The sequence below is a fragment of the Biomphalaria glabrata genome, chromosome 3 (genome assembly GCF_947242115.1).
Source record: "Biomphalaria glabrata chromosome 3, xgBioGlab47.1, whole genome shotgun sequence".
Taxonomy (NCBI): domain Eukaryota; kingdom Metazoa; phylum Mollusca; class Gastropoda; family Planorbidae; genus Biomphalaria; species Biomphalaria glabrata.
In genome coordinates this window covers 42273615-42294763 of record NC_074713.1, presented here as the reverse complement: position 1 = coordinate 42294763, position 21149 = coordinate 42273615, and the positions used below count along the sequence as shown (strand labels likewise).

General features: G+C 37.2%; 1 protein-coding gene across 5 annotated transcripts in view; it reads left to right on the top strand.

Annotated features, from left to right (window-relative positions):
- The first annotated feature begins 3 nt into the window (after positions 1–3).
- The window catches only part of LOC106055370 (unconventional myosin heavy chain 6-like), a 67070-nt gene continuing 45924 nt past the window's right edge, over positions 4–21149 (top strand). For 2 of the 5 annotated variants that reach the window (XM_056025166.1, XM_056025165.1), the window contains exons 1-5: positions 33–374; positions 1559–1665; positions 8108–8314; positions 8952–9060; positions 9358–9935. In XM_056025166.1, coding sequence (XP_055881141.1) covers positions 335–374; positions 1559–1665; positions 8108–8314; positions 8952–9060; positions 9358–9935 — 1041 coding nt within the window. In that variant the 5' untranslated portion in view covers positions 33–334. Of the gene's footprint in view, positions 375–1558; positions 1666–8107; positions 8315–8951; positions 9061–9357; positions 9936–21149 lie in introns of all 5 variants that reach the window. The other 3 variants (XM_056025167.1, XM_056025164.1, XM_056025168.1) reach the window with 3 other exon arrangements.

The window sequence follows — 21149 nt, the reverse complement described above, 5'->3', positions numbered from 1 at the left end:
CACATAGATCTAGATATATTAAATACTTGGAGGCAAGTCGCAGAGGGGCATGCTAGTTACGATAACACAGATCAGATCGCAATTCGCCAGATTTGTACGAATATGACTCAGTGGGTTTCCGTACTAAATTATTATTTCTCGCAACAAGGAGGATTCTAGTCTCACACTCATTGATGATTGAGTGAGTCAGCACTGGCATTGCTGTCGTTGTCAGGCATGGATAAAGATGTGTAGAACTAGTGTATTTCAAACGATTAAAATTACATATTATTAATGTTAGATCTAGAATTTAGATCTTTTTTTTTTCTAGGCTTACCCTAGAATATTTCTGAAAATGACTTCTATTTTAATCAAACCAGAGTTAGCCTCACAAGGTAAGTTAAAGTTTAATAATTAAAGTTGAAAAAAACTACAAAAAAAAAGTTGATTTTGTTATTATTTTAAACTTAATCAGTTAATCACTTAATCTAGATCTATATAATATTTTGGTTTACAATCTAGATGACTAGATTGACTAGATCTAGATAAGATCTAGAATACTAGGACTAGGGTATTACTATTAGTATAAAATATTATAATATTAATAATAATTAGTTATTAGAGCTATAAAAGTCTATAGATAGTATATTAAAATTTAAATACTTAAAATTTAAAATAGATCTACTCTACCCAATTGTACTGTAGCTGTCTACTAGTAGTCTTTATACTTAGTTTTAGCCTATTAGTAATTAGAAGATTAGTACTCAGTATTAGTAGTATTAGTAATTAGGAATAGTGTTTCACTGTCCCAAAGTCTGTCTGTGTAAAAGTGTCAGTCTTAGAGTAGAGGGAGTCTGAGGAGTGCCAGGAATTTTTATGATTCATGTAAAGACAATTTAGATTTTTTTAAAGATTTAGATTATATATATTATATATCTTTATCTAGATCTTTAAAAAATCTAAATTTATTTTGTCTTTACATGAATATTATAATAATATATTATATAAAAATTTATATATAGACAGTCTATGATAGTCTCTATATATATAGATCTATATATATTTTTATATATATACATATATAATAAAAATATAATTATCTAGAATATAATATATAATATAACCAGAAGTAGAATATATATTTTAACCTAACTGCATTTTAATAATAATAAGACTATAAGTTACTATAAAAGTATTATAAAAGTCAATATAGACATAGACACAAAAAATATTTTTATCTAATAGAAAAGTCTAGATCTAGTAATAGTCAAGTTGACTTGAATTCATATTTGCAGCTTGTTATTTGAATTAATGTCTAGTAGGCAAATTGTTGTACCTATAGTGTATGTCACTAAATCATAGTAAATCATCTTGCACATTCGCTAGGTGCATAGCTCTTAGTGCAGATGAAAAGAGTGGAGCTGTTTGGTAGAAGTTCCAAGCTTATAAAGATGAGGGAAAAGAATTGCTAGTCCTATACATCAATATAGAAATCTGATTTTAATTTTTTAAATAATAATTTCGAAGCAAACATTTTTTTTCAACCATTCATGGTTTGATTTTATTTTTTTTTCTTCAGGCTTACGTCCATCAGATGGTGTCCGAGATATGATTTTGATTAGTGACATTGATGAAAATGGAATAAATACTAACCTTAAAGTTCGCTATAAGAAGGAGCTTATTTATGTATCCTTTTTATGTCTGATAACAAACTTATTTAAATTAATCTGCAGGCTAAATCTGCCAAAATATTTATAACTCCCTTTCAGTCTCCTTTTTTTTCTTTTGTTTCATGTTTTTCATTGAATTTTTTGTGTTTGTTTTAAAGCTTGAAGTCATGTGTCATTAAACACACAAAAAGCTTTATTTACACTTATATTTCAATGTTTGAGCATTGTTATTATATATATATATATTACAATGTTTGGGAATTGAAGATGTTTCCCAATTATCCAGCCTTTAAGAGTGCCAAAGAGATAAGCTGGTAAATTTAAAAAAAAAAAGGGCAGGGGGGTGGGGGGGCTCACATATAATAGACATGAATGAAGTCTAACTTTGCCTTATAAATTATGTGTATGACTAAAGCTGTTGTTTACATTGATGATGTTGGCACTAACCCCATCATTAGCTTGTAAAAGATTTAAGATTATCATGATCTTCACAGTTCTAGAACTAAATTACATTTTGTTGTTGCTGTTGGTATTATTGTGTTCATAATGCAGTTTTAAGTTTTTATAGAATTAATAAACATTCAATTTAAATCCAATGGGTTTATTATTTTGGCCTTTTCATTTCTTATTTATTCAAAGAAAACTTAAATGTTCATTTTCTAAATACTTTTCTAAGCATGTAGCAAAAAAAAAAAGATTGCATTCAAAAAATTATTAATTTAAATGTATTTTTTTTGAAGAGCATTGGTCAACATTTATTGAGCCAAAACTTCATTTTATTAAATAGAAACTAACTTAAAATTTAAATAAGATGTTGAAATAGGTCTAGATGTAAATCCATGAGGGTGGGGGGGGGGGGAGGGCTTGACCTTTTAGGGCCCCTGCATTTTGACATTTAAAATCATGACATGAAATAATGGTGTAATATTTAATGTAAAAACAAATTTGAATGCCCCCCTCCTCCACCACCCTAGCTACGCCACTGGAGGATTCATTTGAGATTGTCATTCCCTGTATTGTGAACATTTTTTTAGAAAAATAACATCTGATTGGTTATATTGGTCAGTGTGATGATTAATCTGCTATAAAAGTGTCATAAGAAGCAAATATATAAATTATAAACATGAACATTTTTTTCTATCAAGAATCAGATAAGATGCCTTCATTACAATTGTCTGGCTATAAAAAAATAGATTTCTTCATCAAGTTTTAATCTTTTAAACTTTATAAGAATACTTTGCTGAGGATTTATGTTTTTTCCTACACTGGTTTAAAAAAGCAAGATTGGTCTGTGTTTTAACTCCACAGTCCTGTCCTCCCAATTCTAAGTGGTTTGTAAAGGCTCTTGTTGAGTGACTAACCCAAAGAGAAGCCACTTGAGTATTGAATCATAGCTTGAGTTTGTTAACCTAAATAGTTTGATCTCTTTCCGTTATATGGCTGATCAGCAAAAGTTAATGTAATTAGTCAAAATGATGGAATGTTTAACAAAAATTCATATAGAAAAGATATTTTTGTTAATTATACAAATATTCTTTACTAATCTATGTCTTTTCTGGGACGATATTTTAGGATTGTTCTTGTACATTAGTGATGCCCAAAATACACCCCACGGGTGGGCCCACATGCCTCAAATAAGCTTACCGAAACATTGGCTAAAATTTTAACCCCCCCCCCCCCCCCCCCCCCCCCAAAGAAAAAACAATATCCCCCTACGTTAGGGCCTCTCAGTCTTTCTTTGATGGATTGTGGTAATGATTATTAAGTCAAGATATTTGTTTTAGAAAGAAAGTGGTGGCACTTTTTAAAGAAGTCATAAGGCAAAAACAAATATGACTAAGGCAAGACCACTTTACTAATCCTACTTGGAAATTTTTTCATTACAAGGACTTTACAATTTATAAAAAAATAAAATAAGGCTGTAAAAAAGGATTTGTACATTACACCAAGAGTGGAAGAATGATGAAAATGTTTACCAGAAAGCGACAAGAGCCTGCTGTAAGACAAGCTACAGATCTGCTCACATATCAGCAGTTAAATGAAGCCATTTTCTGACTGAATGCATTAATATGTGCTTGCTAGCAGTTAGTCTTAAAATAAAACAAATGCAGTTGAAGTTGTCTCATGACATTTAAAAGGGGAGTGAAAGATGTTGATTAAAATCACTATTCAAAACTAAGAGACACATTTGGAAAAACTTAACACTAAACCACATGGGAAAGACAAGTTCGATGAGTTGATTTCAAATGTGTATGCTGACACAAGAGCCTTCCAAATGAAATTGCAACTTTTCATTCAGTAGGTGTAAAGGGCCCACCTTGTCTACTTCCAAACCTGTATGGACCTACAACATGGTGAGCAGCTAAATGAGTCTATCCTAAACGAAAAAAAATGATCCAGGTTTTGAAGCTCTTGAAGAATATTTTCATTGAAAATTTCCAGATTTTTATATTTTGAAAAATGAAATACATCTTTTCCAAAATCTATTTGTGGCCAATGTGTCAACAGCCCTCTAGACCTGCAACTTAAACAAATTTTGAGTGATGCAGACAATACATTTCTACACCATGTCATCTGCAGAAACTTTCCCACAGGATAACAAAAATTACAAGCACTTATTTGTGTGAACAAAACTTTTCAGTGATGAAACAGGCGAAACTCATGTACTGTAATCACCCCATGAACCTCTTGCTGCCTCATTTATGCAGCCGGATAATAAGAAGTTGCTTTCTCATTAGTTATTGTAAGTTGTAGATTCAAGGGTTTCTAATAAAATTGGTTTATTGTTTCTTTTCTTTTTTTTTTTTTCATATCTCTTCTGTAATATGAGTGCCAGAAATTGGCCCACAGACCCAATTAAGTTGGGCATCACTGATGTACATGATGCCTACACTGGTACTTGTATTTGTCCGATCTTGATTTGCTGATAGCGGACAGTAGTAATGTAAATACAGAAGCCAATGGGGTCTGTTTGTCCCACCAGCAAAGAGAGAGCATCCTGTTTTGTCATGCTGTCTGGCTAGACAGGGTTATCCCTGATAAATGTAGAGGTTCTTAATTTGTCTGAAGATATTTTGGTCATGCATTTTACAAGCTTTACATTTGTGTCCAGACTAAAAAAAAAATCAACATGTATATATATTTATTTTCATTCTTAAAGTAGTATTTTAGTGATCTTCATATCTATATAATATATATATATGTGTGTGTATATGTGTCTGTCTGTCTTTAATGGTAATGCAATTCCGAGCCAAGTCAACAACAAAAAAAAATCATATTATGTCCTTATCTAAATCCTGTCCATTTCTTTTTGTTTTCTGTCATCATCAGGGATTCACCCATGTCCAGTCTTTTCCTTTCTGTATTATAAATGATTTTTTGTGTGTAAATTTGTCATTTCCTTTCATTTTGTCTGCCATGCTCATCAACTGTAAGCCCTTTCTATTCCTTGATGTTATTTGAATTTATGAAATAATGGTTTATAATATTGCCTTTTTCTTCTGCAAACTATTTATGATAACTCACAGTGTGAGAACATTTGCCTTAAATGATAAACTTCCGCTAGGTTGTTAAGAGCTAATTAGTGCAAGTACTAGATGAGTAAAGAAATGGGTTGTGCTCATCTAGTGTGAATGGGTAAGCTGGAAACAATGGTCAACTATCCATTTGGTAGCAACAGCCTATTGACAATGAGTCCAAACTTATGCTCAACTTGCTTTCAAGTCATTGGCTTGGAAAATGCTGACGGATAAAAAATTATACATAATATAGAAGTGAAGCTAAAAATGGAAAGGTTGTTTCACACAAAACACAATGAGAGTGAAAAACGGGAATGAATATTTGTGGATAATATGTTAAGCTTATGATGGTTAAGGCAATGACCTATGTATTGAGAAACGATGCACCAAATTTAATTTACTTTTATGTCGAGTATTTCCCACCCTAGGTTTGAAATGTAATGCCAAGGTAAATAAGTCATACCATATAGAGCTTACATTTATAATGAAAGTGCTTTAAAAGTCAATCATTTTTACATCACAGCCTTTCATTTTGAAGTTCATCATTGGTCTTGTTTGTTTGTTTTTCTGTTACAGCCTTGTTTATGTTGGTTGTAGATTTTTAATGCTAAAAAATAAGTCATATTTTAACTGCATAAAAGGATTTTTTTTTTCTTGGCTGTGTTATTTTTAATCATATATAAAAAAAAGGGAATCCAAACTCTTTCATTCAATACAAATCTTTATCCCTTAAATCCAGCTTGAAGTGGTCAGACTCAGGCCAATACCAAATGATAATGCACATTAAAATAACCAGGGTTTGATAATGAATGACTTTTTACAATTTTCTACTTTATTTACTTCCATTATTTGTGAATAATATTTTTGGTTTTCTTTAATAGTAAAGGGGTAGAAGAGAAATCAAGTAGTCAAATAATTGATTTCCTTGCTTTCAGCTGTATTCTGTGTTTCTAAGTCTGCTACATGACCTACTTCACCACTCCATATGTTTTTTTAACAAATTTTCTTTTTGTCTTGCATCGGTTTGTTATTTAGTCCAGCCTCACCCAAACATTGTTTCCTTGAAAAAAGGTTTCTGGTACTTTATCTAGCCTGAGGGCTAATATGTATCAAACTGGGTAGCCATGCTTTAAGCCATGTTTTTTTTTTTTTTTTTGTAGCCAGTTTTTGGCAACTGTGTTATTTCATGTTATTTTGGTGTCTCTAGTGGAAAACACTCAAGCTTGTTTCTATCACAACACTTTCAGTTCAATGCTAATTGAATTTATCCTTGTTTCGTAATATAGTGATTCATTCTTGAACTTTAATGAGTGTTTAGGTTTTTAATAATTATTTTTTGTTTTACATCCTCATTTAAACAAAGCTCATGAATGGTCTTTTTCATTGCGTTATTGCTTTTTCGTAGTCTTAATTTGTGAGCACTAGAAATGCATTCATTTGCAGTAAATAAAATGCAGGTGTGAAAGTTTTTTTTTTTTTGGAAATGGAGATTTGGATAAGAAATAAATGTATGTGTGAAAAGGATTAGGAATAGGACAGTTTCTATAAATCACAATAAATGTCTAAAAAATATGAGAATACAACTTTAAAATAGCAGCGCCCCCCCCCCCCCCACCCCGGCCTTTTTTTTTTCCAAAAAAAAAACAACACTTGAACATTAAGCTTAATATTTATAGTAATGGCATTTTCACCTTTGACCTTTCAGTCATTCAAACATTAAATTCCATACTGTCACCAGACTCCCCTCCCCTCACTCTGGAATATGTTTTCTTAAGACAAACTGTTCCAGAACAATACTTCCAACTGGCCCAGTCTCTTTACAGTAATGTGATAGCCAGCCACTCTCTGGGAATGGTATGTTTTATTCATGAGGGCTCCTCCCATTCTATCCAGTGATGAGGGACCAGAGAAGATAGAAAGAAATGGGGGAGAGAAAGAGAGAGAGAGCTGGGGAGGAAAAAAAAGACTGAGAGAGGATTAGGTTGTGAGGATGGAAAGCTGAAAATGTTGTGTTTTTTTTGGGGGGGTGGGGTGCTCTATGAATGTCCAGGCATTTTGATATTGTTTTGCAACACACACACACACACATACTGTTGCTTTACATTCATGTTTCTTTTTTTCCTTTTATTGTTAAAAACATACTGTATAGTTATTTACAATTAGGACCTATGGAGAATCTATTGATTAATGGGACATTGTTCCTTAGATAAGATCCTATGTTGTATAACATTTTTACTGGTGAATAAACATGAGATGCAAATATGGTATAGCGGCTCACTGCTACTATTTGTTACACATGTCCTAGTTGTTCATCATTTGTTTCAGTTCTAGAGCTTTTAACTCCTTACATTTTTTTTTTACTGAGGGAGATTCGTCCATTGAAATGTGAGATGGTCTCATGCTCAAGGAACATCAGCTATAAATCGAATTATACAAGTTCATGTTTTCTACCCCCTCCCCTAGCTAGTTAATTTAGCTTGATAATGCACTGCAGCTTTTGAGAAGAGGATCCTAGCAATGGAACTAAGATGCTTCAGAAAGATCCAAGTTGTCACTTGCAAAGATGGCATTAGGGAATGAAAAGATTAGAAACAGGATTAATACACCCCAAGATGACCTGTCAGCAACTGTCCTCAGAGCTTGTAAAGACCTTCCTTCAGGGAACACTACCAAGAAGAAGAGGAAGACAGAGGAAGCGATGGGAAGACAACATCAAAGAATGGACAGTCCTGTCATTGAATGAACTTCTATCCAAAGTAAAGGACAGAGAGGAAAGGAAAGACGGTTGACAGATCTTGTGTGGTGCCCCAATGGTTCAGCAGATTAAAAGATAGGTGAAGGTGAATGTAGCATGTCTAATATATTTTTGATTTGTGTCAGGTGTATTAAATATCTTGTTGCTGCAGTGCTTCAAATATTTTCTTTAACCCTAAACCTCAGACATTCACAGGCTCTATTTTAGTAGCTGTAAACCCTTACAAAGAACTGAAATGTTATGAACCAAAGGATATTAGTAGTTACAGTGGACAGAAACTGAGCCAGGTGGAGCCACATGTGTTTGCTATAGCAGAAGCTGCCTATCAAAGTCTGTTTAGCTCCAGTATCAACCAAAGCTGTATAATCAGTGGAGAGAGTGGGGCTGGCAAGGTAAATTGTTAGTTAAGCTTGTGTGTTTATGTATACAACAAACCTTCATTCAGTGCCTAGCCTAAGAAAACATACAACACATTAAAAGTGTAATTATAATGCCCCTTTTTTTTTTGAAGAAAAGAATTTTTTTTAATTACAGTAATTATAAGCTATTTTTAAGTATTGAGATTGAAGCTATTTTCACTTACATTTTGTATGCATTTAAGGCATTGTAATTCAGTGAGAACATTTCTGATATAATGTAGGCTACATGTGTCATGATGGTTCATAAGCTTTAAAAAAAAAATAAAGTACCCTATTCAGACCTTACTATCTATATGGCATATTATGTAAAGATCATCTGCTTCTATGGTCATTGGTTAATGAGGGTGTCATGTGGCCAGCTCAATGACCAACTGCTTTAACTTTACCCAAATAATGTCAGGCACTCCATCAAAGTTGAATGGACTCAAGGGCATCCTAAAAATCCCAAAATTCAAATTAATAGTTCTCATCTAGATTCTAACCCAAGATCCCTCAGTTCAGAAGCCAAGTGCTTTACCACTCAGCCAACATGACCCATAAACAAATAGAAAGTTTTACTAATGAGACTGACTTTAAACACAGTTTTCATCTTGTACTTGAATGTTTACAGACAGAAACCACCAAGTTCATTCTTCAGTACCTCTGTTCTGTTACTAACCATACATCCTTTTGGACAGAACAACAAATTTTAGAGGCCAACACAGTCTTAGAAGCTTTTGGTAAGTTGAATGAAAGATATTAGCCTCCAGACTGGCACTTGTAAAACAGCGATCAAGATTTGACATGATGCATTGAAGCTTTAAAATTTCATGTCTTAAACAATGCTTTGAATTTGAAGATGTTTCCATTAGTAATAAAAGATTATGGTTAAATCCTTGGCATAAAATTCATGCTTATATTTTCTTCAATGTAGCCATTATATTTGTTTTATTTAAGCAATTTTGTATTTGTAGGTTATTTCTCATTTAGGTTAATTTTTAAAAATATTTTATAGAGTGAATTTGTTTATTTTCCAGGTAACGCTAAGACAGTTCGCAATGACAACTCTAGTCGTTTTGGGAAATTTATGCAAGTCTGTTTCTCCGGGACTCAAATCAAAGGCTGCATTGTGCAAGACTATCTCTTGGAGCAGTCCAGGATTACTTTCCAGAGTGGGCAGGAAAGAAACTATCACGTATTTTATCAGCTTTTAGCGGCTTCTCAAGCCTGCCCTCATTTAGCAGAGACCTACATGCTGTGTCCACCCCAGACTTATGCCTATCTCAACCAGAGCGGTTGCTATAGTCTGGACGGTGTCAACGACTCTGCCATGTTTGACAGCTTGCGGCTGGCCATGAACGTGCTGGGCATCACAGAGGAGATGTCGCATGGTCTGTTTTCTGTTCTTTCGGCTGTGCTTCTCTTGGGCAACCTGCACTTCCAGGGGCCTGATGGAGACAAGGAGAAGAGTGAATTCTCAGACAGCGATAAAGTGTTAGTAGAGCAAATTTGTACTCTGCTAGGATTTGATGTGCAAAGTTTCCAGGATATTGCCTTGTTCCGACAGATTCAAGTTCGAGGGACTATTACCAGCATTCCATTTAAACTTCAGGAGGTAAGAACTCTTTTTTTTTTAAAGTTTATTAACTTAATTAGTTAATAGTAATATCAATCCTAGTCTCCATTAAGTATCATCATTCTCCTTTGTACAGCATATCTTTCATGGTGCTACTGATGGTGTTGGATTAATTCTATTGAACTACAAAGTTTAGAGTGTACATGTATTATTATAACAGCTCTTTTCAAAACATTTTGTCACAATTCAGTTTTAATATTTTATGCCATTAGGTTATGATAATGATATAGTAGTAATAACATTTTTTTTAATATGGTAACATGGTTATCTTTTTAAATCTGATGTTCTGTCATGTGTCTGTCATTGTGAATGATTGTATTTGTTCCCTGGTGGCCGCCCAGAATCCCAGTTTCTCTTGTCAACACTTTAAATTATGCTCCACTTGTTTTATTGGCTTTTAAACACTCTTGGGAAATAATTTTGAGGGGGAAAAAGCAGTTTAGAATTTATGTTTCTTATAACATGGTCTTTGCATGACTGTTACTACCAGAAGTGCATGTGAAAATGTTGTTATTGTTTAATAAAAAAAAGAAGCCTGCAATCATAGAGCAAACTTACAAACTATTAAGTTGACCTTCACCCAGTGCTGGCATGTTCTTTGAACTTAGGTAATTTGATAAAAATACTTTTAAAGGCCTTATGAATGCTTTTTTGTTTGTTTTGTTTTAGTGCATTCCTCAACAATTTTCGGACTTGAAGACAAGCCTTATTATTATTATTATTAGTGTCTCTTTGTTGTAGAAGATGATTTAGTGTCTCTTTGTTTTAGTATAGATATTGTTACAAATGAACAGTGATAGGTAGAGGTCAACGTATGACCCCGGCGAGATGACACAGCAGCGAGTGTCCTCTGGAATCTACATGTACAAACAAAGACAGGATGTGACGTGCCCTCACGTGTTGTTCCAGGGGACGAACAGATCTAAGTAGGGGGACAGTTACTAATGAACAGTGACAGATAGAGGTCACTAGTGTGACCCCAACTTGATGACACTGCAGCCGATGTTTTCTGGAATCTACATGTATAAACAAAGACAGGATGTGACGTTTCCTCACGTGTTATTTCAGAGGATACTAGCCGTGTTTGTGCAACTTTGGACAAGCGATTAGGGACTCTATATAAGCCAGAGAGTTAATGTTAAAGTCAGTCGTATGGAGTCGTGAGTGAGCCGTTACAGTCGATACAGACGGTGTAAGACGTGTGCGGCTCTGTGGAAGAGAAATGTGTACGACTCGATGCAGGTTAACTAGGGTAGAGTTAACTGGAGTGGACTACTGTCGTTAAAGTTAAAGTCTATACAGCGAACTACAGTGGACTTGAGCCGTTACAGTCGATACAGTCGATGTAAGACGTGTGCGGCTCTGATTCGGTAGACTTGAGTACGACTTGGTTCAGCTTAGGGAGACCTGGAGCGACACTGGGAAGTGTGTCGTTGGTCTGTTCTGTGTAATACGGCTCGAGGAAAGTTGAGAAGAGATGAATTGCAACGAAGTGAAGAGATGTATTGCAACGAAGTATAGCTAACTGTAAACTGACAGATATTGTACAGTCTTCTACGCTACATGTTCAAGTAACGAATTGTTAGAGTTAATAGTCATTAAAGTTATATGAAACTGAAAGTTTAGTCGTCAAGTTTTTTACAGTTTCTTTTATTTGTGTGCCAACTAATACATCTAGCCAGAAAATTCAGAAATACGTAACAATTGGTGTCAGAAGTGGGATATTTCTGGCTAGAATGTATTCCACCAAACTTCTTAATGAACTTGACATGAAAGAACTTAGACAAGAGCTTCGAGAAAGAGGTCTACAGCTAAACGGAAATAAGGAAATGCTAACAGTACGTCTCAGACAAGCCCTGTTGGAGGAAGATGAGAATCCGGACACTTGCCAATTTGAAATCAAACCTGATACGATGGAGCTCCTGAGAACTTTGCAATACAAAATGAACTCGGTGAACGAGAGCATTAAGGAGATAGAATCAGAAATCAACACCCAATTTTTTTCATTTAACCAGTTGATTAAGTCATGAATGAGAATGAACAAATAGCTACCACGCCCAACAAGACAGAAGAACAAACAGAGACGATAATAGATCAAACGAGAATCATGATTAACGAGCTGCTGAACACTCAGCAGTATCAGATTGAGTCAACAGATGAAAGAGCTACACCATTGATGAACAGTGAACAATTGTCCAACCAAGAATGTGGCGATACAGACAATTACGATAGGGATGCTGGTGATGGTTGTGCTGTCTGTGACTGTGATGGTAAACCAAACGAATGTGGCCCACGGGAAATGAAAAGAGACGGTAGCTGTTACTATTTCAACGAGAAGCAGAATGAGACCGCTGAGGAAACAATAGAAGAGACCTATAGTTTGACCGAAGCTTTAGCTATAGATATACCTGATATGAGTACCTCAACTAGCCAAACAGATCAAGACAACGTTGGGTCTGCGTCCAAGCCTGTTGCTGTGGGCCTTAAAGACTTCTGTCTATCTGTCATTGTCTACGAGAGGAACTCGAAGCTGGATTATTGCACCCATGCGTTTGACAAGAACTGTACGTACGTAGCTATGCAAGAAGACTGTGAATGCCAAGAAATACACCAACAAGCTCTAGACTTAACAGAAGCTTGTACAGCTATCAAGGTAGGCGTGAGAAGCCCTGGTGATAGTCAAGGAATTACAATAGAAACTGATGCTTAAGTTGATGGACCTTTGCACGTTGAATGTTATCAACCTGCCCCACAGTCGAGTCCTCCAGACTCGGATGAAGGTGATGACGTGTTTGACAACTTGCCTTCAAGTGGACTTGCAGCTCATTCGCAAAGCACCCATCGAAGAATAATGCTGAAGCAACTTGTTAGATCAACAGTCTTGATGACTACAGCTATGAAATACAATGCCTTCCTATGTGCTAAGTCGCTGCCATCAGCATTGATCGACAGGAAAGCAAGACAACGACAACGACATCAACGCAACCAAAGAAATATCAAATTGAGGAGGCGGAGAAAGCGACATATGCAGAGTGCAACGTGGATGGCTCCAACAAGATCAAGATACAAACCCACCCCTTCTCCCACTGATAGACCCCCACCTGCATTTATGAAACTCCACAGCCCATGTTTTTAGAAAGATTCTGTCCGGAACCATCAGACCAAAGAAGAAAGCCTTACGAATCAGTTGAAAGTGTGAAGCCACTAATGAATAATCTAAGAACATTCCTCATGAGAATAGGTTGATGAAGTATATAACAGAGGTTTTAGAAGAACGCTAATTAAGTCAGAAGCAAGAAGGACAGCAATGAAGTAGTTTAAGATGTCAGAAATGTAGTTAGTAACCATCTGTGACAGAACTGTACAAGAAGATCAACCCAACAGGCATCGTACAAACCCAAAGTCAGTTGCTGTTGTAAGAAGAACATGTGAATATTGCTGTACTGTAATGAACCTGGTCATCTCTGAAGAAGCTCTGGAAAAAGCCCTAACCCATCTGTAAAAAGATGCTTGAAAATGTAAAACTCAGCCAGTGAAGCACGAACTCGTTAGAATGCTGATGAATTTTCTCGACAAGAGTGCCCAATGTCGTCATCTGAAGGTCGATGTTTCCATACCAAGATTGATGAAAACATTTGTGAGGAACTGCTGAAAAATGAAGATTTGGCTCCCATTCTTCTATGGAAAGAAGATGGACAACTGCCAGATTGAAAGAACATCTCTGAGAAGGGGGCAACCACCAAAGCTTCCTTCTTGATCGTCGATCGATTTCATCAGTATCGTGGTGAAGTAGAATCTGTTCGGGACGAACAGATCTAAGAAGGGGGCAGTGTTACAAATGAACAGTGATAGGTAGAGGTCAACGTATGACCCCGGCGAGATGACACAGCAGCGAGTGTCCTCTGGAATCTACATGTACAAACAAAGACAGGATGTGACGTGCCCTCACGTGTTGTTCCAGGGGACGAACAGATCTAAGTAGGGGGACAGTTACTAATGAACAGTGACAGATAGAGGTCACTAGTGTGACCCCAACTTGATGACACTGCAGCCGATGTTTTCTGGAATCTACATGTATAAACAAAGACAGGATGTGACGTTTCCTCACGTGTTATTTCAGAGGATACTAGCCGTGTTTGTGCAACTTTGGACAAGCGATTAGGGACTCTATATAAGCCAGAGAGTTAATGTTAAAGTCAGTCGTATGGAGTCGTGAGTGAGCCGTTACAGTCGATACAGACGGTGTAAGACGTGTGCGGCTCTGTGGAAGAGAAATGTGTACGACTCGATGCAGGTTAACTAGGGTAGAGTTAACTGGAGTGGACTACTGTCGTTAAAGTTAAAGTCTATACAGCGAACTACAGTGGACTTGAGCCGTTACAGTCGATACAGTCGATGTAAGACGTGTGCGGCTCTGATTCGGTAGACTTGAGTACGACTTGGTTCAGCTTAGGGAGACCTGGAGCGACACTGGGAAGTGTGTCGTTGGTCTGTTCTGTGTAATACGGCTCGAGGAAAGTTGAGAAGAGATGAATTGCAACGAAGTGAAGAGATGTATTGCAACGAAGTATAGCTAACTGTAAACTGACAGATATTGTACAGTCTTCTACGCTACATGTTCAAGTAACGAATTGTTAGAGTTAATAGTCATTAAAGTTATATGAAACTGAAAGTTTAGTCGTCAAGTTCTTTACAGTTTCTTTTATTTGTGTGCCAACTAATACATCTAGCCAGAAAATTCAGAAATACGTAACAATATATATAATTTAGTGTCTCTTTGTTTTAGTATATATATATATATATATGATTTAGTGCCTCTTTGTTGTAGTATAGATATATATGATTTAGTGCCTCTTTGTTGTAGTATAGATATATATGATTTAGTGTCTGTTTGTTGTAGTATAGATATATATGATTTAGTGTCTGTTTGTTGTAGTATAGATGTATATGATTTAGTGTCTCTTTGTTTTAGTTTATGTTTTTCCTGATCACTGTCTTGTTTTAGAGCTATATTTACACTTTTATATATATTATTATTTTCAGTCCCCCTTATATCTTTCTTTCTCTCTCCCACTGTCTCTGTCCTCTCTCTCACTCTCTCCCTGTCTCTCTCCTCCATTCTCTCCCTGTCTCTCACACTCTCTCCCTGTCTCTCTCCTCCACTCTCTCCCTGTCTCTCTCCTCCACTCTCTCCCTGTCTCTCTCCCTGTCTCTCTCTCCCTGTCTCCCACCCTCTCCCTGTCTCTCTCCCACTCTCTCCCTGTCTCTCTCCTCCACTCTCTCCCTGTCTCTCTACTCCATTCTCTCCCTGTCTCTCTCCCACTCTCTCCCTGTCTCTCTCTCCCACTCTCTCCCTGTCTCCCACCCTCTCCCTGTCTCTCTCCCACTCTCTCCCTGTCTCTCTCCTCCACTCTCTCCCTGTCTCTCTACTCCACTCTCTCCCTGTCTCTCTCCCATTCTCTCCCTGTCTCTCTCCCTGTCTCTCTCTCCCTGTCTCTCTCCTCCATTCTCTCCCTGTCTCTCTCCCACTCTCTCCCTGTCTCTCTCTCCCACTCTCTCCCTGTCTCACACTCTCTCCCTGTCTCTCCCTGTCTCACACTCTCTCCCTGTCTCTCTCCTTCACTCTCTCCCTGTCTCTCTCCCACTCTCTCCCTGTCTCTCTCTCCCACTCTCTCCCTGTCTCACACTCTCTCCCTGTCTCTCTCCTCCACTCTCTCCCTGTCTCTCTCCTCCACTCTCTCCCTGTCTCTCTCCTCCACTCTCTCCCTGTCTCTCTCCCTGTCTCTCTCTCCTCCACTCTCTCCCTGTCTCTCTCTCGTTCTGTCACTCTTCTGTTCTCTGGAAACGTATGCATGTCTAATTTAGTGTCGACTCTCTCCATCTCTCTTTCTCTCTCATACACAAGGGCTCCCATGTGACAGTGCATACCACGCATGATAAGCACATCTTGCTGAAAACACTCACATCTTACACACTTGACAGCTCCATTGCTAGTGCTTGTATGATGAAGTCCACACGTGCAGTGGTACTTGAAGATATACACTTCATCTACGTGAGCACATAGGACTCCGTCCTTGGGAGTCATTTCAAGTGCTCACTTGTTACTTGTGTACTCACTGGCCTAGAAAAGGGGGCAGGTACTGTGCATTCACGCATAAACAGTAGATACACATAGTCTGCATTTTGTTTACACTTTTTTAAGCGCTGTCTCTGACCGCTCGCTCTGACTTCACATGACTTAGTCGTGTTAGTCTGACTTCATCTGACATAGTCGTGTTAGTCTGACTTCATCTGACATAGTCGTGTTAGTCTGACTTCACCTGACATAGTCGTGTTAGTCTGACTTTATCTGACATAGTCATGTTAGTCTGACTTCATCTGACATAGTCATGTTAGTCTGACTTCATCTGACATAGTCATGTTAGTCTGACTTCATCTGACATAGTCATGTTAGTCTGACTTCATCTGACATAGTCATGTTAGTCTGACTTCATCTGACATAGTCATGTTAGTCTGACTTCATCTGACATAGTCATGTTAGTCTGACTTCATCTGACATAGTCATGTTAGTCTGACTTCTTCTGACATGACCCTATCCCTTGTCTGGACCAGTTGTGAAACAAAAGGGGGGGGGGAAGAAGGGAGTATCTTTGTGAATGTTTACATAATCGTTTTTTAAATGCATAAAAAAATTTAACTCAGGGTTCAAGATTCCTTAAGAGGACTAATTCAACGTATACCACCACATCTGTCAAGTACGAATTTTTCCCTTGTTCAAGATACCAAACAAAATAATTAATTACCAATAGTTAATTAACTAACTGGTTAATTTTTTAAAAATAGATTCTTGTGTTGTTAGGTAAAAGAAATAATTGTGCAAAATGTCAGCTTTTTCGAGATTTGGTGTGGGAGTAATAACGCGTACAAAGTTTTTACCATACATACAGACATAGTTGAAATAAGCTTTGTAAAAATCACGTCACTGACTATAGCTTCGCCGTGTTGACTTTCTATTAGATTGTATCGGCATCGCATGTGAGTATTGTTAAATGGCCTTATGGGTGATAGAAGTGGTAATAGGTATGTTTGATAATAAAGCTGATATACCCACTTGGTATGACTATATTGACTCAGGAAAGATTGACTGATAATAAATTTGTTTTATGACTGATACATCATGATAATACAACTGTTATGCTGACTTACTGTATTGTCATAACACTTCGAGTGATAATTGTCGTAATTCTGACATAGTGTGATAGTACTGACAAAACTGAGAATGGCTTTGTTCTATTGACTTGTACAACTAGATAGCACCGACTTGAATGACACTAACTTTGTTACGAGCTAATGGACAATGAGTACACTAGTTGAGCGCGCGTGTATTGATGAGTTTGACCGCTGACCCTGGAGTCACCGAATGAGTCACTCTGGTTCGCAATGATGGGGATTGCCTCGTTCTGCTGGAGGCTAACGTTCTGTTTGTATCACGATACCACCAATGAAGTGTTATATCACGATACCACCAATGAAGTGTTATTTCACGATACCACCAATGAAGTGTTATATCACGATACCACCAATGAAGTGTAAATTTGTTTTCACCTTTGTAGGGCCGACAGAACCACGTTGAGTTAGCACATCTAGCTGTTTATAGACTTGTGTCTTGTGGGTCTCCATCAAAATGTCAACTCTTTATCTTTTTGAGAAATCATTTCGATCTAGTTCTTTTCTTTTCTAAAATCTACTGCTAAAGATGTTTCTTATAACATGAACAGCCTGTTAAAAAAAGTGTTACCTAGTTAGTCCTTGCTAGTAATACAATGCTCCTCTCAAAGGTTCAATCACTAGTTGGTGTATGATGGTATACTTTTAAAATAATATATGTTTATAAGGGATGCCATTTTGTTATCATTTGAGAACCAATGATTTATAGTCCTGATTAGAAGTACAAGCCAACCTGAACAATATATATGGTGCATCACATCATTCTGGTCAGTTGTTCAGTGTCTAAATTATAGAAACGTCATGTCTTGACCACCTGAAGAAGACCGAATAGAGAGATCTAGTTACTTACAGACAACCATTCAAATATAGGCCTTTACGGGTATGCTTCATCTACTGACCAAAAATCTAAACATATATAGTGGACACGTCAGCTGACCAAACATGTAGGCCCATATAAATTTCATTCGGACAGCAAATATTTAAACGTGTTTATTGTACCATTTAAATATTATAAGACAAATGATACAGCAATGTATTTTTACAGAACTCTGCTTTTGGTGTACAAATAAATGCCGCTGTAGCTGGAGAGTCAAGAATCTGTTAACTATTGATCGAGAGATAACACCAGCGTCTCGCTCTCCGCTATGAACTATGACAGCAAGACTTTGTTGTTGTTGGGTTTTGTCACAGACAAGGCCAAGTTGTTCAAATCTTCTGTGCCGTGATTACATCTGGCAGAAAATATTTCAAAAACAGCAACGTAGCGGGACACACATGGACACAGTAGGGCCTAGCGTATTGGTACAACTGATTCCCCCCCCCCCCCCCCCCCCACTTTCCCACCATCACCAGTAGTCAAATAACACTTTTGGACTGAATATCAAGTGGCATCACTTCCGTTATGTCTGAGTCTTGTGCGGCACCACGCTGGTCGTTGACTTCACGAAGAAATGCAATCGTATAGCCACATTGTCTCGAGCCGCACTTACCTTCATAGATTACAACACTTCTGTTCTAGCCACAAGTCACTTACATCAAGATAGAAACATTGCAGTCCCGACTTAAAACAGCAAAACATCAAGATAGTAGCATACCAGCAAGAAAATACAATATTTCACTAAAGTTCTCTAGCGCTGGTTATTGTTTATTTTTTCAAGATCTGTTTTAGTGTTCTCCAGCACCCGAACCCCATCCGCTGATCATGTGTTATGCGCTCCGGACTGTCGTGGCGATGATCCCAAGTTTGAATCCCCCACGCTGTCACCTCCTGTTGTCTGGCCCAGTACATAATAATCATCGTTTCTCGAGAAACAACTGCAAATAAAAACAGTCCTTGTCTAACCAGCACTCTTCAATTGGTCTTCATTCTGGTCCTTGTCTAACCAGCACTCTTCAATTGGTCTTCATTCTGGTCCTTGTCTAACCAGCACTCTTCAATTGGTCTTCATTCTGGTCGTTGTCTAACCAGCACTCTTCAATTGGTCTTCATTCTGGTCGTTGTCTAACCAGCACTCTTCACTTGGTCTTCATTCTGGTCGTTGTCTAACCAACACTCTTCAATTGGTCTTCATTCTGGTCGTTGTCTAACCAGCACTCTTCAATTGGTCTTCATTCTGGTCGTTGTCTAACCAGCACTCTTCAATTGGTCTTCATTCTGGTTTTGTGGTGTAATCAAACACATCACTTGGTGGGGTACAAACTAAATCTACCATTTTACACCCAGTTCTCGTGGTGAGCAGAGAACTGTTCACCTAAACCAAGTAACTCATCGCCTTCTTGTGTGTGTTTGATAATTTGACTTTGGGTCGTGCGTGTTAGTCACTTTCGTTGTAATAATACCAATTGATTGAGTTTGCCAGTTTGGGATATTAGATTGTGATCAGTCATTCCTGACTAATAGTCTGTCGTACGTATTCATCACAGCCATTCTGGTTTCCACTGTTTGGCTAATAAAATCCTACTAACAACGGAAATAGTCATAAATCTCTGCCCAGATACACCCCCCCAACCCAAAGCCCTCTGTGTGTGTGTGTGTGTCTATACACACGTCCTAACATTCTGCTCATACAAAAATAGGAACTGATAGAATCGATGGCACCTTGTAAAAATTCTTTTTGGGCACATCTGGGATTCCTTCGCCTTTCCCTGGAGTTTCGACCATTGTGTGTGTGTGTTACGGAGCGACATGCTAAAGTTACATCTGTAGGTCACCAAAAAGGTCTCTGCTTTAAACTTCTTTTCAAAAGCAACTTAAAAACAAAAATCACGTTAAGTTTCAGTTGTCGTGTTCGTTTATTTCTGGCATTGTCAATGTCTGGAGTGTAGGTGGGTGCTCTGCTTTTGTTCACTTTGATTCTACTTGTTACAGGGGAAACACCTTTAATGTTGTAGCTGAGGAGGAAATGGGTAGCACCTTGTCACACCCTAACCCTGAGCGCCTTTATTCTCCCTTACCCCCTTTTTTAAAAACATCAATCAGGGTTGACATATAAATACATTTTTTGTAGCACTATCTAGAATGACTAATAGAACAATCTAGAACGACTAATAGAACAATCTAGAAAGACTAATAGAACAATCTAGAAAGACTAATAGAACAATCTAGAACGACTAATAGAACAATCTAGAAAGACTAATAGAACAATCTAGAACGACTAATAGAACAATCTAGAACGACTAATAGAACAATCTAGAAAGACTAATAGAACAATCTAGAAAGACTAATAGAACAATCTAGAAAGACTAATAGAACAATCTAGAAAGACTAATAGAACAATCTAGATTGACTAATAGAACAATCTAGAAAGACTAATAGAACAATCTAGAAAGACTAATAGAACAATCTAAAACGACTAATAGAACAATCTAAAACGACTAATAAAACAATCTAGAACGACTAATAGAACAATCTAGTAAGATATGAATGTGTCCTTAATCTCTATCCGGCTGGTGGGCAGACGACACACACTCAAATGGACCAAGCCACATTCTCAACACAAAATTCACTGTTGGAATTGAACTCAAGACATTTGGTTCGATGGAATTCAATTGGTTACAAATTAGTTTAAAAAAAAAAAAACAACAGTTCGTGAATTCTATTTTGATGTCCAAGAAATGTAATGAAGTCGTTCTCCTTGGCTTGTTTAGTGAGATGACTCATATCCAGGCACTCACTAGAACTAATGATTGTGCACTTTAGGAGTCCGCCCCGTTAGAGCAAACTCCTTTCGTAGACTTGTTTCTTTCGATTTTTTCTCCATTAGCTCTCAATCAAATACTGATAATGTTCTCTGCATGAGTTTCTTTTGATTGATTTGTAAGATTATCTACCTTGGTACCTGGTATACTGGGCCATGGATAGGGAAACTTGGCTTCTAATTGTGGTTCGAGAAATTTACGTTTCCAAAGCTTTTACGTTTTTGGAGTGGAGGTTATGCTAGCCCAGTCCATCTTGCCGTTCTATAT